Source organism: Pseudorasbora parva, chromosome 8, assembly GCF_024679245.1.
Source record: "Pseudorasbora parva isolate DD20220531a chromosome 8, ASM2467924v1, whole genome shotgun sequence".
Taxonomy (NCBI): Eukaryota; Metazoa; Chordata; class Actinopteri; order Cypriniformes; family Gobionidae; genus Pseudorasbora; species Pseudorasbora parva.
This window is the reverse complement of record NC_090179.1, coordinates 19765896-19781165: the sequence shown is the minus strand read 5'-3', so window position 1 is coordinate 19781165 and position 15270 is coordinate 19765896. Positions and strand designations below refer to the sequence as shown.

At 42.6% G+C, this 15270-nt stretch overlaps 2 protein-coding genes across 5 annotated transcripts in view; both read right to left on the bottom strand.

Moving 5' to 3' along the window:
- fxyd5 (FXYD domain containing ion transport regulator 5) overlaps positions 1–11881 on the bottom strand; it is a 51584-nt gene extending 39703 nt beyond the window's left edge. Inside the window, exons 1-2 of one of the 3 annotated variants that reach the window (XM_067450293.1) lie at positions 11627–11699; positions 11391–11506 (exon numbers count right to left, since the gene is read on the bottom strand). The gene's annotated coding sequence lies outside the window, so the exon portion shown is untranslated. Of the gene's footprint in view, positions 1–11390 lie in introns of all 3 variants that reach the window. The other 2 variants (XM_067450294.1, XM_067450291.1) reach the window with 2 other exon arrangements.
- Positions 11882–14669: 2788 nt separating this feature from the next.
- nphs1 (NPHS1 adhesion molecule, nephrin) overlaps positions 14670–15270 on the bottom strand; it is a 131505-nt gene continuing 130904 nt past the window's right edge. For both annotated transcript variants that reach the window (XM_067450281.1, XM_067450280.1), the window contains exon 30: positions 14670–15129. In XM_067450281.1, coding sequence (XP_067306382.1) covers positions 15019–15129 — 111 coding nt within the window. In that variant the 3' untranslated portion in view covers positions 14670–15018. The remainder of the gene's footprint in view (positions 15130–15270) is intronic.

The window sequence follows — 15270 nt, the reverse complement described above, 5'->3', positions numbered from 1 at the left end:
TGATGTTCTTTGACTGTGTCAGCAAATCAAACCAGTAAATGTCAACTTGCGTTATGCTATCTGTTATTTAATTGTGATAAATAGGGGTGTGATGAGACACTAATCTCACGAGATGAGACGAGACACGAGATCGGGTTCACGAGAACGAGACGAGATTTTCACATTTTTTAAGAAATTTAAACTTTTACATTTTTTAAGAAAAAATATATTTAAGAAATCCACAATCATGAAATACATGACTACAAATTACAAATTGTTTACAGGTGCATTTGAAATGTTTTAACTAATCATCTTGTAATGAATGTCATTTAATTTCTACTGTCTGAGTATGAATTACCATATACAGTAAAATACAGCAGTACTCTTTCCTGATTGTCTCTTCAGACCTAAGAACTTAACTTTTCTTCTCCTGAACTCCTTCCTAAAAATTAATCATAGATATTAAGTGCAAACAATAACCTCCTAATTGTCCTACTCAATATTCAAAGTGCAAATAGAGACCATTTTTTACTTCAAGCATACAGATACTAAGAGATGTTAAACAACCAGATAGTTTTAATATTGGGAGAAATTTTCATGCCTCAGGGAGCCGCTTTTAAACAGCAGTAACTTATTGAAATCGCGTTTTAAATTTGCATTCTATTTTACTTTCAATTTCGTGATCATGCGTATACTCTGTGATTGTAAGATTCTGGCCAAAACTGGAGCTACAATCACTTTCAAATGACTGTAGACCGGTGTATCCCATCTCCCCCTCCCCCCTGACTCAAGGTTGCCAGATAGGCTGCAGGATCCAGCAGGAACATTTACTACTGACTTTGTGATTGGTCGATAGGTGGAGGGCGGAGCTTCAGGCCAAAACACAACATGTCAGCATCAACATCAGTTGAGGGCTGCAACAACAAACTTTAGAAGACAATATCCTGGCCGGACTACTGTTGTCAGTGATATTAGTATTTGAAATTAACATGATATCTTAATGTCTAGTGACATAGCAGGGCCATGTTATGATTAATTGAAATACATTTCTTACATACAGTTCCTTTAACCATGAGAACTGTAATAGTTAAAACTAAAAGCTCAACGAGAGAGAGTAACACTTAGCTATTTCAAATGGAAAGACATTAGCCAATCACAGCAGTGGGAGTTTACACTGAAGTCTCACAGCAGACACGCCCCTTAAAACTGAGCGTTCAGAGCAGAGGGCTAAAATCACGGTAGGAAAAATGCCTTTTATTTTTAAATTCTGACCATTATTTATGAAACAAGTATTCTAACATTATAAGTGCACCCCAAGAAACATCACAAAAACATCAATAAAACAACACAGCTTGTGACCCGTTTAACTTGAAATCTTGATATTTTTTTGGGGGAAAATGGATAACAATTATTGCATAAATATTAATTAGTACCACAAAACCCTCTCAAAATGCTAAATAAAAAAGAAAATATATTATTGAATAAAAATGTTGAACGATTTTACTAAAAAAAGAAAATAAATAAAATGTCAGGGGTCTGAAAAATAAGATATTGGTCAATTTTGATTTCATGGTAACTTTAAAACTTTAAATTATTTTATTTCGCACAAGGTAAAAATCCTATGCCTCTCAGCAAAATTTGAAGTTCAATAGCACAAAAGAAAAAATTCTACTTTATATTTCCAATTTTGTACAATAAACTGTGGCTGCAATCTAAATCTAAAAGGGCTAGAGGTTTGGCACTATCATCCTTAGACAATAGAGATCAGAGAGTATCTACACTACGGCAAAACAGTATTTCGCCGTGCTGGCCATATGATGGTCCGAAAGAAAGGAGAAGTGGTTCAGATTGTGTTCTTTTCAACTTCCTTGAAAACACGTTGATTGAGTTTGTTTGTGTGCGTGAGCATGTGTGTGTGTTTGTGTACAAGGAACCAATATCATGTGACCGCTTACTACAAACTCAAGTGGGGAAGTTGGAGTGAGGGCTCTTTTTAGTGCTTTTGTGTGTGCGTGGGTATAATTTATGTGACTTTTCTATGATCTCATGTACAGTATTCAGCTCAAAAGGGGAATGTGAACATGCAAGGGGAAGTATGCAATTTTTTTTTTTGTACAGAACTGTGACAGCCTCCAGAATCTGTGACAGCCTCCTTATCCATTACTGTGCTATTGTTTTCTTATAAAGCACCAAAAAGCAATCTCATAAATAAGCATAATTTCTCAGAATTTCTACTTGATGTATAAACTATTTTTTACTTTTAACTTTAAGTATAATTCTTCAAGGATTACAAAAGAAGAACATAGTGTATAAGAAATATGAACAATAGATAGTGTTTCATGTACTGTATAAAAGTACGATAAGCATGGCAGGTGAGAGCAGGTGGCGTAATTGCAGATGAACGCCAGCTGCGCATCACACCGGTCACAAAAAGGACTCTTGTGAATAGCCCTCGGGATGCGAATAGCGATGGGGGTATGTGACAAGCAGGGCGGGCGAGAGCCATGAGAGAGCGGCGCGAAAAAACACAATACATGTTTTTTTGTTGTTGTACAATAAATGTTTTGCTTGTCCAATGTCACTATGTAATGCAAGACAAAAAATATGTTGGAGAGTAAGGCCCTACTGTCAAAATCTAAGTCTGTTTTGTATTGTTTGATTGTGTGAATTAGTTTTCTCCATCTTATTCTTTAGTTTAATATTTTGATTCTTGAATGAAAGACCTATTATAGTATATTCATCGTCATGTGCTTTCATTACAGCCATCTACTGTGACAGAATACAATACCTAGACTGAAATATGGACCTACTGGCTGTCCAGCTGTTGTGCTTGAACCAGGGACAGCAGTCCCTTGAGTTCCACACCCGGAGGTTTTATAAATGGTGTGCCTCACTAACTTTCCAGATAGTTCACTGTGCACTTTCTACCTGATCAGTTTGAACATGGAAACAAATGCATGCCTATCTGGTTTGAGTCATCGGAGGAGTTTCACCAAGTTTGTGGAGTGGGTTTTGGAAAACAATAGAGCGTTCAACACCATCAGCCCGCTCCAGACTCTGTTCCAGTGAGAGAAATTCCAGAGTTTGTTCCAGTGAAACAAAGTCTTTAGTCCGTTCCTGAGAGTGAAATTCCAGAGCCCATTCCAGTGAGTAATTTTCCAGAGTCCGTTCCAGTGAGAAATATTCCTGGGTCCATTCTAGTGAGAGAAAATTACGGAATCCATTTAAATGAGCACAGGACACGGAAACAAATGCATGATTATCTGGTGTGAGTCATTGGAGGAGTTTCACAGAGTTTGTGGAGTGGGTGCTGGAAAACCATAAAGCATTCAAAACCATCTTCCCAGCGGATGATTCATTTGGATGAGTGGATAAGTAATTTTCCAGAGTCAGTTCCAGTGAGAAATATTCCTGAGTCATTTGTAGTGAGAGAAATTACTGAGTCCATTCCAATGAGAAAAAATCCTGAGTCTGTTCCAGTGATAGAAATTCCTGAGTCTGTTCCAGTGAGAGACATTCCCAAATTTATGGATTATTTGGGTATAATCTATGGATATTTGAATTCATCAATCATGAAACATTTTTTTGACACGTTTAAGTTGGACACTCATCTAACATCTTGCTCATTTGTTACGATACACAACTTTATAAAAACAATATTTTGCTATCATACAAAACACACACATTTAATATTACTTTAATCTTTTTAAGCAGTTACACACTGCTGTTGCTAACCTAAAACTCGTTTAGCAAGTCTAATTCTCAGTGATTAGAGTACTGTAAATGAAGTAGACAGAGAATGTGCAACTATACAATAGTTCCCTTTCGTTCAGTCACTCCGACATAACGTCAGTGACTGACGAATGGGGGTTTCGCTTAGAAGCCTATCCTCTCCGAGACTAGAAAACGCCCAATGGCAGTGCCAATGCCATGGGCATGCGAGATTGCATGCGTAACTCCACCTACCCATGTGGGTATATAAGGAAGTAGCTGGCATAATCGCATTATGTTTTAAGCTTCGGAGCCAAGGGTTACATACCTTTCACTCCTTAAGCCTTCTGAGTATTGTCAGTTCTTCGAGACGATCAGGATCTTCCAGTCGGTGTTGGTGTACGGCGCGTTCCAGCGGTCTCATACTTCCTGCCTGCTGGTCTGACGATTGGTTTCCAGTTGGTGTGTGGTCCCCTGGGCGCTTCGGCATCGACTGCTAGGTTATTCCTCTTACAAAAGAGCTCACACGTGGCACGTCCTTTTCAGGATGTCTCGCCCGTGTGCTTCTGTGTGTGGCCGGTCTGTGGCGTCTTACGATGGGCACTCGCACTGTCTGACGTGTTTGGGCTTTCAGCACGCTCAGGCAGCGGTTGTGGATGAGTCATGTTCCCACTGCGGGAATATGGCCATCTCCGTGTTGCAGTCCAGACTCAGTGAGCTCCGTGCGGCCGCCAGAGTGAGAGTCCCCTCAGTCACCCCCCGATCTGACGTTTCCGCGCGGGGCGTCTCTTCGGCTGGTGGACAGGGTGACCTGAGGGTGATGGTGTGGATTTCAGCTCCGACGCTCATGCCTCGGCCCACACCCCCCTCTGTTGCACCGGTACCCGCGAGCATTGTGATGGAGCCCGCTGCCTCGGTTTCGACCGGTCCGCGGGTTTCGTTCGGCGCTCCGGAGGATCACGGGATGTCAGTAACCGCATCATAAGGTGGGCTAGAGTCCTCCGAGGATGAGGATTCGGCTGTGCTGCCGCCTCCGGGCGCGCCAGCATTGTCCGAGTCGGACCCGGAGCTGACAGCCATGCTTGCCCGGGTGGCCGCGGCGCTTGGTCTGGAGTGGAACCCTCCGCCCCGGCCAGAGCGTTCGCGACTTGATGATTTATTTTTGGGTGCACCACGTCAGGACAGCCGTCCTGCCGTGCCCCCAATTCCTTTCTTCCTGGAAAGGCATGAGGAGGTTGCGCACTCGTGGAGGGCCCCCGTGTCTTCTCGCGAGCGTTTGGCAACCTCTTCCGCCTTCTCCGCCCTTGATGGGGCAGCGGCTAGAGGGTACACTGGGGTCCCCCCGGTGGAGCGTTCTGTGGCGATGCAACTGTGTCCCCAGAGCGCCTCCTCCTGGCGTGGAGATCCTAAGCACCCCTCCAAAGCCTGTAGATTCACATTGTCTATGGTGTCGAAGACCTACAGAACTGCGGGGCAGGCCGCCGCTTCTTTGCATGCCATGGTAACTCTTCAGGCCTACCAGGCCAAGTTGCTGTGTGACATGCATGAGGGTGGAGCCGACCCAGGGCCCAGAGATGAGCTGCGAGCCGCAACCGCCCTCGCCCTCCGGGCGACGAAGGTTACCGCACGCTCCCTCGGCCGGGTGATGTCCACTTGTGTGGTCCAGGAGAGACACTTATGGCTCAACCTGGCCGATATGCGGGACGCCGAGCGGACACGTTTCCTCGACGCTAGTTTTCGGCCGCCCAGAAGCAGACTGAGGCTATAAAGCACCGTTATGGCACCCGAGTCCAGGACGGTAACACTGCCTCACTGCCCCACCGAGGGTACGCCGGTGCTCCGTATGACCCCGTTGGTACACTCCCTGGGAGCGTGGCTACAGCTGCCGGGACTGTCCCGCTGGGTCATGCGGACCATCAGGCTTGGCTACGCGATTCAGTTCGCGCGAGCTCCTCCCCACTTTCGGGGTGTCCGGTTCACCATGGTGGGGAAGAAATCCGGTTGGTTACGGCCAATCCTGGACCTTTGCGTCCTGAACCGATCCCTTCACAGGCTTCCGTTCAGGATGTTGACTGCGAAACACCTTTTCGAATGACTTCGTCCATGCGATCGGTTTGCAGCAATCGACCTGAAGGACACGTACTTCCATGTGTCCATCCTTCAGCGACACAGACCGTTCCTGCGGTTTGCGTTTGAAGGGCGGGCATATCAGTATGCTGTACTCCCAATCGGGCTAGCTCTGTCCCCTCGCGTCTTCACAAAGATTGTCGAGGCAGCCCTTGTGCCACTCAGGCAGCAAGGGGTTCGCGTCCTGAACTATCTCGCCAACTGGCTCATACTGGGCCACTCTCGGGAGCGGGTGTGCGAACACAGAGATCTGGTTCTCCCCCACTTAGCCGGTCTGGGCCTTCGGGTCATCTGGGAGAAGAGCAAACTCTGCCCCGTGCAGAGGATCTCTTTTCTCGGTATGGAGATCGACTCGGTCGCCATGTGCGCGCAGCTTACTGCATGTCAATTGCTTCGAGTTGCTGGCAGTACGGTTCGCCTTGCACCGCTTCCTAGCGTTGCTGAAGGGTCAACACGTACTAGTCAGGTCAGACAACACGGCCGTTGTAGCGTACATCAACCACCAGGGCGGTCTACGCTCCCGCCGCATGTCCCAACTCGCCCGCCATCTCGTATTATGGAGTCAGAAGCACCTGAGGTCCCTTCGTCCTGTCCATATCCCGGGGATCTTGAACCGTGCAGCCGACGAGCTCTCACAGATTCAGCCAATCCCTGGGGAGTGGAGACTCCATCCCCAGTCAGTCTAGCTGATCTGGGATCAGTTCGGGGACGCACAGGTAGATCTGTTTGCCTCCCATGACTCGTCCCATTGCAGCTTGTACTATTCCCTGACCGAGGGCACACTCTGCACGGATGCACTGGCGCACAGCTGGCCGCAGGGCCTACGCAAATATGCGTTTCCCCCAGTGAGCCTTCTTGCACGTGTTCTGTGCAAGGTCAGGGAGGACAAGGAGCAGGTCATGTTGGTCGCCCCGTATTGGCACGGCCGGACCTGGTTCCCAGAACTAGTACTCCTTGCGACAGCCCCTCCCTGGCTGATTCCTCTGAGACAGGATCTCCTCTCTCAGAGACGGGGCAACCTTTGGCAATCTTTGGAACCTCCAAGTGTGGTTCCTGGACGGGACGCGGCAGGTTTGAGTACCCTACCACCTCCGGTGGTGGCTAACATCACTTCTGCTAGGGCCGAGTCCACGAGACAGGCCTATGTGTTGAAGTGGAACCTCAGGCATTTTCGGTTGACGAAGCGTGCCTGGAATTCGGGCCCAGACCCCGGCCAGGATATGTGCCCAAGGTTCCCACCACTCCGTTCAGAGACCAGGTGGTCAACCTGCAAGCGCTGCCCTTGGAGAAGGCAGACCCAGCCTTGGCACTGCTCTGTCCAGTATGCGCCCTCCGCGCTTACGTAGACAGGACGCAGTGTTTCAGGACCTCAGACCAGCTCTTTGTCTGTTATGGTGGGAAGCTGAAAGGGAAGGCTCTCTCAAAGCAAAGGTTGTCTCACTGGATAGTGGACACCATTGTTTTGGCTTATCAGCAGCAGGGGCGCCCATGCCCCCTTTGGGTCCCCGCTCCGCTGACAGACATCTGCAGAGCTGCAGGCTGGGCGACACCAAACACATTCGCCAGATTTTACAATCTCTGAGTGGAGCCTGTATCCGACTATGTACTCGCCTCTACAAGTGGCCGGTAATGGATTGGCTCAGGTGTCTTTGCTTGCTCGCCATTCCACTCCACGTACTGGATACGTGCAATATTCTTCTCAGGTGAGCTCTCCGAGAGCCCTGAGCTCCTCCAGCACTGACGACACTGACGCCAGTAAGTCTGCCCTTAGCCCAGACACTCGTGTCCGGCCAGGGGCCCCATGTGCATGGTTCCCCTCCGGCGACCCCCACATGTGTATTTCCACCGTAAGCCTCCCTGAACGGGTGTCTTCCCTTGGCAAGCTTGCCACCCCCTGGGGTTAAAAATCCACCTGCGGCTGGTACCCCAGTGTTCTTCCGTATGCAGCCCCTCGAGTCATATGTGTATTCTTAAGTCCTCCCTACGGGTAGGCATTTTGGCGCATATCTCCACCTGGAATATGCCTCCCAGTGTACCTTGGTATTCCTGCGTTAAGTGGAGGCCTTTGACCATCCTATCTTGCATCAGGGCACTCACGCTTGCGCAGGGCACTGGAAGACAGCCGAGTGGCGTGATTACATTGGGATCCCCATTCGTCAGTCACTGAAGCTGCCACTTCCACTGTACCGCTGGAACGGAGTTCAACTTGGCTCCTCAGCTGGTAAAACAATGTAATTATGCCAGCTACTTCCTAGTGAGCAGAACCAGAAAATATGACCATATCACACCGGTCCTCAGGTCTTTACACTGGCTTCCAGTTACATTTAGGATTGATTTTACAGTTTTTCTCGATTGCTTAAACACTATAACCAGGCTTTTGAACTAAAATTTCAAAACCATAACGCCATTTATCAAAAAGCACACCCATTTCACTAAACTATAAACACTATTCCCTGTTTTGACACATGAGTCAGATTTGTTGAACTGTCACTGCAAAACTCTACACACAAATCCCTTAATTTCTCGTTGCCTAGACCATTTGGTCATTTAGAAAGCACTAGCATTCAATATTGTTCACTCAAGTCAGCATAGTTTCAGCTCAATTAGCACACAATTACCCAGGTGAAAACACTAAGAGTCAAAATTTAACACACATCAATCAGAACTTTCAAGATACATAAAAGTGCCAGAGTCAGTTCATTTGAGCTTTGGAACAATGGATCCACAAAGAAATGAAGGAAGCGGTCGAGGAGGAAGAGGAAGAGGACGTGGTGAAGGAGGAGGGAGAGGAAGAGGACATGGTGAAGGAGGAGGGAGAGGAAGAGGACATGGTGAAGGAGGAGGGAGAGGAAGATGACATAGTGAAGGAGGAGGAGGAGGAGGGAGAGGAAGATGACATGGTGAAGGAGGAGGGAGAGGAAGATGACATGGTGAAGGAGGAGGAGGAGGGAGAGGAAGAGGACATGGTGAAGGAGGAGGGAGAGGAAGAGGACATGGTGAAGGAGGTGGGAGAGGAAGAGGACGTGGTGAAGGAGGAGGAGGGAGAGGAGGAGGACATGGTGAAGGAGGAGGGAGAGGAAGAGGACGTGGTGAAGGAGGAGGAGAAGGGAGAGGAGGAGGAGGAGGAGGAGGAAGACAAGCAGTCTCGGATGAAATTAGAGCCAGTTTAGTTGATCATACGAGAGAAGTGCCAAACATATGCATATTCCACATTTTATCATAAGTGTGGGGACATGCACTGGTCTTGGTCTTGTCTTTGTCTCGGCCCTTCAAAGTCTTGGTCTTGTCTTGGTCTCAGTTTAGGTGGTCTTGACTACAACACTAGTGGAAAGTGTATGATCGAGAACCTTATATGCTTGTTCACCTCGTCCAGGCCATGTGTCAGTAGATGCGTGCCAGAGGTGGATCAGGCATGCAAGAGGATTTTACCCCCTCTGCCAGGCTAGGGCTAATATAGCCTGTGATGTGGATGAGATTCTCTGGCCTGACCCAGACCAAAGACGGGAGGCTGAGGCGGAATACAATTTTTATTTTTATTTTTTACTGTGTAGTATGAATAAATGAATAAAAATGTACTAATGTATCCATTGTTTGTGTCTTTTGTTCATCATGTAAAAGGTTTGTGAGGAGGGGAACCACAAGTAACATAACTTACCAGTTTTGGAAATGTTGTTTTGAATTGATTGCACCAGTGTGTTAGACTATGTTGTAGTGTGTGTGATTTTGAGGGCTTGTGTGTCTTGTCTGAGGGCAAAGTTTGGTTTTTCAGCAAGAGTGAATGGTTTTGATTGTAGAGCTTCATTTTGAACTGAAAATAGGTTGTTTGGGAAACTGGGTGAGATGTTATGGATTTGTGTTTATAGTTTTGAGAATATGAGGCATAGTTTCAAGAAATGTGTTTAAGCAATCGAGAAAAACTGTAAAGTACAACTACTTGTTTATAAATCTCTCAATGAGCTAGGACCTCAATATTTTGCAGATAAGCTGATTAAATACAAACCCAACAGATCACTCAGATCAGCAGGATCAAGTCAGTTAGAAATACCAAGAGTTCACTCAAAGCAAGGAGAGTCTGCTTTTAGCTATTATGCCAGCCGCAGTTGGAACCAGCTTCCTGAACAGATCAGATGTGCTCCAACAGTAGCCACATTTAAATCCAGACTCAAAACACATCTGTTTAGCTGTGCATTTACTGAATGAGCACTGTGCCACTGTACGTCCGACTGATTGCTCCTTATCTATGCATCATCCTTTTAATTCTCTTTATAACTGTTTTAGTTTACCTTTGTTCCTTTCTTTGGTTATCATCATTTATTATTTTTAATTCTCTTTACATTACATTCTTTTTCTTATGCATTTGTTATCCCTATTTTAATTCCTTTCTATGTAAAGCACTTTTAATTGCCATTGTGTATGAAATGTGCTATATAAATAAACTTGCCTTGCCTTGCCTTATATACCCACGTGGGTAGGCGGAGTTACGCTTGCAATCTCGCATGCCCATGGCATTGGTTTATAGGTGTGGTATAATGGAAAGCAGTGCCTTGATATGGCAAAGAAGTGACATCATGTTAGATTTCTGTGTCTAATTTTGAGAAGTGTGTTTAGTGTTATGCAAAACACTGTGTTAAGTGTTTTGCTAAAAGTGTAATGCTGAAAATGTGCTTACATTTGTGCAAGTCTGGGCTGAGGTTTTGCTCCTTGAGCGTCAGGTTTCATTAACTGTGTGTTAATTTACATTTTAGTGCGTAACCAATCATAAAAAACAAAACAAAAAACAAAACAACAACCTGAAAATGCCACATTTGAAATAGCTAAAATGAGAGCTATTTATCTGTTGCCATAAATTTGGTTACACTAGATATGTTTTTTTTTTTTTTCATCTTAATAATCAAACATAATCAAGATAGTTGCATGGCTAACTGTTGCCTCTTGTGGATTTGGGAGTAATTTACACCTGATTGTATGAACCTTTGAATATACAGAACTACACTGTAGACCTGCTCATGGAAAAAAACAGTGTAATGAATACTAAGAAGAAAACTGTACAATAAATGTATACTGCACAATAACATTTATGTTAATATCCTGCTGTACTTCTAGGCATAATCACCATCTCATCCTTCATTTGCATATCTTTGCAGAAACAGTTTGTAAGACTGTGGTTTATTATTATAGAGTTTTAGATGTTATAAAGGAGAATGAGAAGAAAAGGCATAAAATAGAAACTTTTTTTTGTTTGTTTTTTGCAAGGTAAGATCACATCCGCTTGGAAGCTAAAGATAATAACTAATGGCTTAATTCCAATCTAAGCTATAATCTTTAGGAAAAACATCAAGATGCCCAAATGCTTTGAAATACCACAGACTAAAAACGTAGGTATTCCTTCCACCATAAAGCACCTGCAAGGTAGACAGCCTTAAATGTGGTGGAAAGGGGCAGTAACTATGGCAACAATAACTTTCCTTCTGCAGACGTCGTGGCTGCTTGAGGCGTTTGACATAGCTGGTGATCCGGTCAACAGGGCAAGTGGATTGTAGCTCCACAGAAGAGAGGAGATGAGATGAGCTCACCTCAAGCCAGGTGTCTGAACAGTTGTTTTCACATTAGCAGCGTTGGAAGTCTGCTCCGTCACGGCGGTGCCAGGGCGGAGGGTCATGGCCGGTCCTCGATGGACATCAAGGCGAATCTCAGCATTAAGGAGCATCGGAGGAAAAGGCAGAGAGATTGCAATGTTAGTTCTCATGCCAAACGATAGCAATAAAATCTCAGAAATTAGCACCGCTGAAGACAATGGGTTATAGACTACCTTTGATTTACAATTAAACAAGCTGTTATGCTCTGGCATCCTTCCCATCCTGTAATTTACCATCCACTCTTGATAAGCCATCTTAGTTAAAAGCATCCAGCAAAGCAGACAGAAGAAACAAGATGCATTTTAAAGGAACAGTTCACCCAGAAATACCCACACCTGTATGACTTTCTTTCTTCAGTGGGACACAAAGGAGAAGTTTAATCTAAAAGCTTCTCTTTTCCATAAAATAAAGTTAGATAGAGATGGACTGTTGAGAATCAGAAAGGAACAAACAAAAGAAAAAAAAAGAAAAGAAAAAAGTAGACCATGTGATTTGAAATCTTAAACTATGCTGCTTGGTCCACAATGTTAAACCCCCAAAACGGCAACATAAATTCCTATATACAAATTACATACACTAACAGATCTCCTTCTATATTAATTAAAATAATGCTTAATTTTAACATTTACAACACTGAGCATTTGTTTCAGAACCTGAACCGTTTTCTCCCTTGGTTCAGTTTATGTAAAGGCGGCAATCTCGCTTAGAGCCGCACAAGACCAAAACGAGGTGGTTTCGGCACGATTGCAAACGAACGCCGGGATGGAGCACTTGAGGTGTGAACCTTTCACTCTTTCCCCACCAAACAATTTGTGAGAAAACGCTTCCAGGCCATTTTTTTTTTTCATGTTTTCACTGTTAGGCTATTACGCATCTTTTGAATGAGTACTGAATCTCCTGATCAAAACACACGCGAGTAAAACGGAGTAAAACAAGCGATCGCATGTAATCATATGCATATGAAAAATTAACATGATCATCAACTTTTAACAACATATAAATTGAAACTGCCTGATGTTAGTGAATGAAATGTGGACCCAGGACGTGCTACAGGACTGTGAAGCATTAGGGGTGTTGATGGACTCGATCTACTCCATCTGTGTTTGATCATCGCTCTGAATCTGATCTGGATACAGTCTTTCACAAAAACGCGTTTTTGTTCAAAATGTTACTTTTTTTATGAAACTTAGCCTACCTATATTCAAGTGTTGATAAAAAAAAAAGGCAAGAAGCTAGAATAAAACATTTGTTGTTTAAAAGAAGAGGGTCATCTCTTTCTTTTGATATATTGCATCCTCAGATATTTATAAAACTAAAAATTATATGGACCATTACATTTTGGTGAAAATGGTCAAAAACCCTGGCAGTGGCTGGCAACTTTTTTTTTAAAATGCTGGCGAGGAAAGAGTTAACTAACCCTTTATGTATATCTTAAAAATATCTAAATAAATAAATAAAATCTGTTGGTCAAATACCAATTTCTTTTTGTTACAAAAACCTAAATATGTAAAATTAACTGTTGGATTTAAGTTTTTAGTAATTTATTTTGGTAAGTCCAAATCAAACCAGCACTGAAGTGATATTTAAATATTTTATTTAAGAACAATTATAGATTTTTTTAAGGGTAGGTTTACACAACGTATAAAAAATGGAAATATTTTCCCTTTGTGTTTTTTCGCATACAGAAGTTACCAAAAGGATCCCCTATCAAACACTGTATTATTCATGGCAGGCCATACTGTACGGTAGTTGGCGATGTCAATTTGAAAAGAAAAACTGTGCGCCTATAGACTAAACACATAATATTCATGCACATGACGACACCATTTTCACAAATTCACAAATGAGACAAAACTGTATCATGTTCAAAAACTCACTTTGAAACCCGTTTTCAAAAGTTAGCATTTCAGGCCGTGTAAATGAATGATCAAAACACATCAAAAGTTTTCCATTTTTAGTTGAAAACTGTTAGCCCTTTTCCCCCAAAGTGCAGCATGAAAAAAAAAATAAGAGAGATTATTATGCGTTTGCAATGACACAAGGGTAAATAAATGATGATAAATGATTTTCCTTTTTAAACTTTTTTTTCTTAAAGGCAACCTTTTCCAAACCAATGATTTCTTCTCAGACTGATATAACATGTACCCTTTGCCTAGTTCCCTGTTTAACTCAATGTGATGAGATGTGCAGGATGATAACACAAATGTGTGTCATAGAAGGCTGTTGTTGATGTTTTTTATTGTTGTCAGCTTCCGCAGACTCAATGTTTAGAGACTTTTATCCCCGTTCTCACATTCAAAGACTTCCTCTTGGGGACAAAGCTTCACGCTTTCAAAGAATCCCAAGAGAAATGCATGCCATCGGGAAAAACGATTAAGCACAGAATAAATAATAGCATGTTTGATAGTACCTCATCCCTTAAAAAGCTGCATTGCATAACACTTGCCTTCTTACAAGGATTTTTTTAAATTACTGAAGGTTAGTAAATGCTAAACAAGCCTCAGAAAGCTAGATATTAAACTAAAGCAAGGTCACGCTTAGTAACTTATACATAATCAAGTTCTTAGTAATACAAATGAATGACCTAATATGCAATTACTAGAGTAGCTTGTAATTGCACATTTTTGTTGCTATTGTAATTGATATTAATGTAGAAAACTGGACAATTTTTTAAAGGTCATGTTAAAATACTTTCCTCTATACCCAGGCCTATTTGAAAACACATTAGTTGTTGGTTGTTGTTGTTGTTGTTTTATATAAAGAAATAAATTACATTTATGCATTTAGAAGACCATATTAAATCATTTTAATTCACAAGTTATAGTGTTACAAACAATTTATATTTCAAATAAATGCTGTTCTTTGGGACTTTCTATTCATCAAAAAAACATCACCGTTTCCACAAAAATATGAAGTGCACAACTGTTTTCAACATTGAAATGAATAAAAAATGTTTCTTAAGCAGCAAATAAATGAAGCAGCATATTAAATGATTTCTAAAGGATCATGTGACACTGAATACTGGAGTAATAATGCTTAAAATTCAGCTTTGATCACAGGAATAAATTACATTTAAAAATAAATTCCGATTTTAAGATTAGATTTTAAACTGTAGTATAGCCTAATATTAATTAGTTTTTTTTAATATATATATATATATATATATATATATATATATATATATATATATATATATATATATATATATGTTGTCTATATATGGTGAGCAGCAGTGTATAAGTATGCGAATGGTGAAAAAAACAATGGTGTGAGTTTGGGCGAGGGGCTATCTCCTTTTTTGGAAAAATAACAGACATGAGGAAATCCTGTTTGATGCCTTTAACAGGGGACATGCCGTATGGCAGTAGCAGATCAAATTCTGATTTAGACTAAATTAAATATTTATTGAACAAATTAAATATTTAGGGCCTAAATGTAACAACACAGCCCCCTTATTTTAGACAAATAATAGGAAAAGTAAAAAGAAAATTGTTTTATCAACTCGTAAACCCAAGCTGGTATCAGAGTAGAGCTAGTAGACTGGTGTTCACCAGCCCCACTCTTATTAAACAAGCTCCCCTCTGAGCTCAAATGGCAAGTCCGTGTCTCTTCTGCGTCTGTACACCATAGAATCATAAACTCCGGCTGTTACGTCAGCTTTACCGTGTACTCTTCCCTGTGGAGAAAAGTGGAATAAATGACAGATAAAAACAAAAGAGAAACAGCAAACTGACACAATCTTTTGTAAAAAAAAAAAACCCACAACAACTATTGCACCACTATTCTGCAATACCATAATTCAGAGCTTGTGAAGATC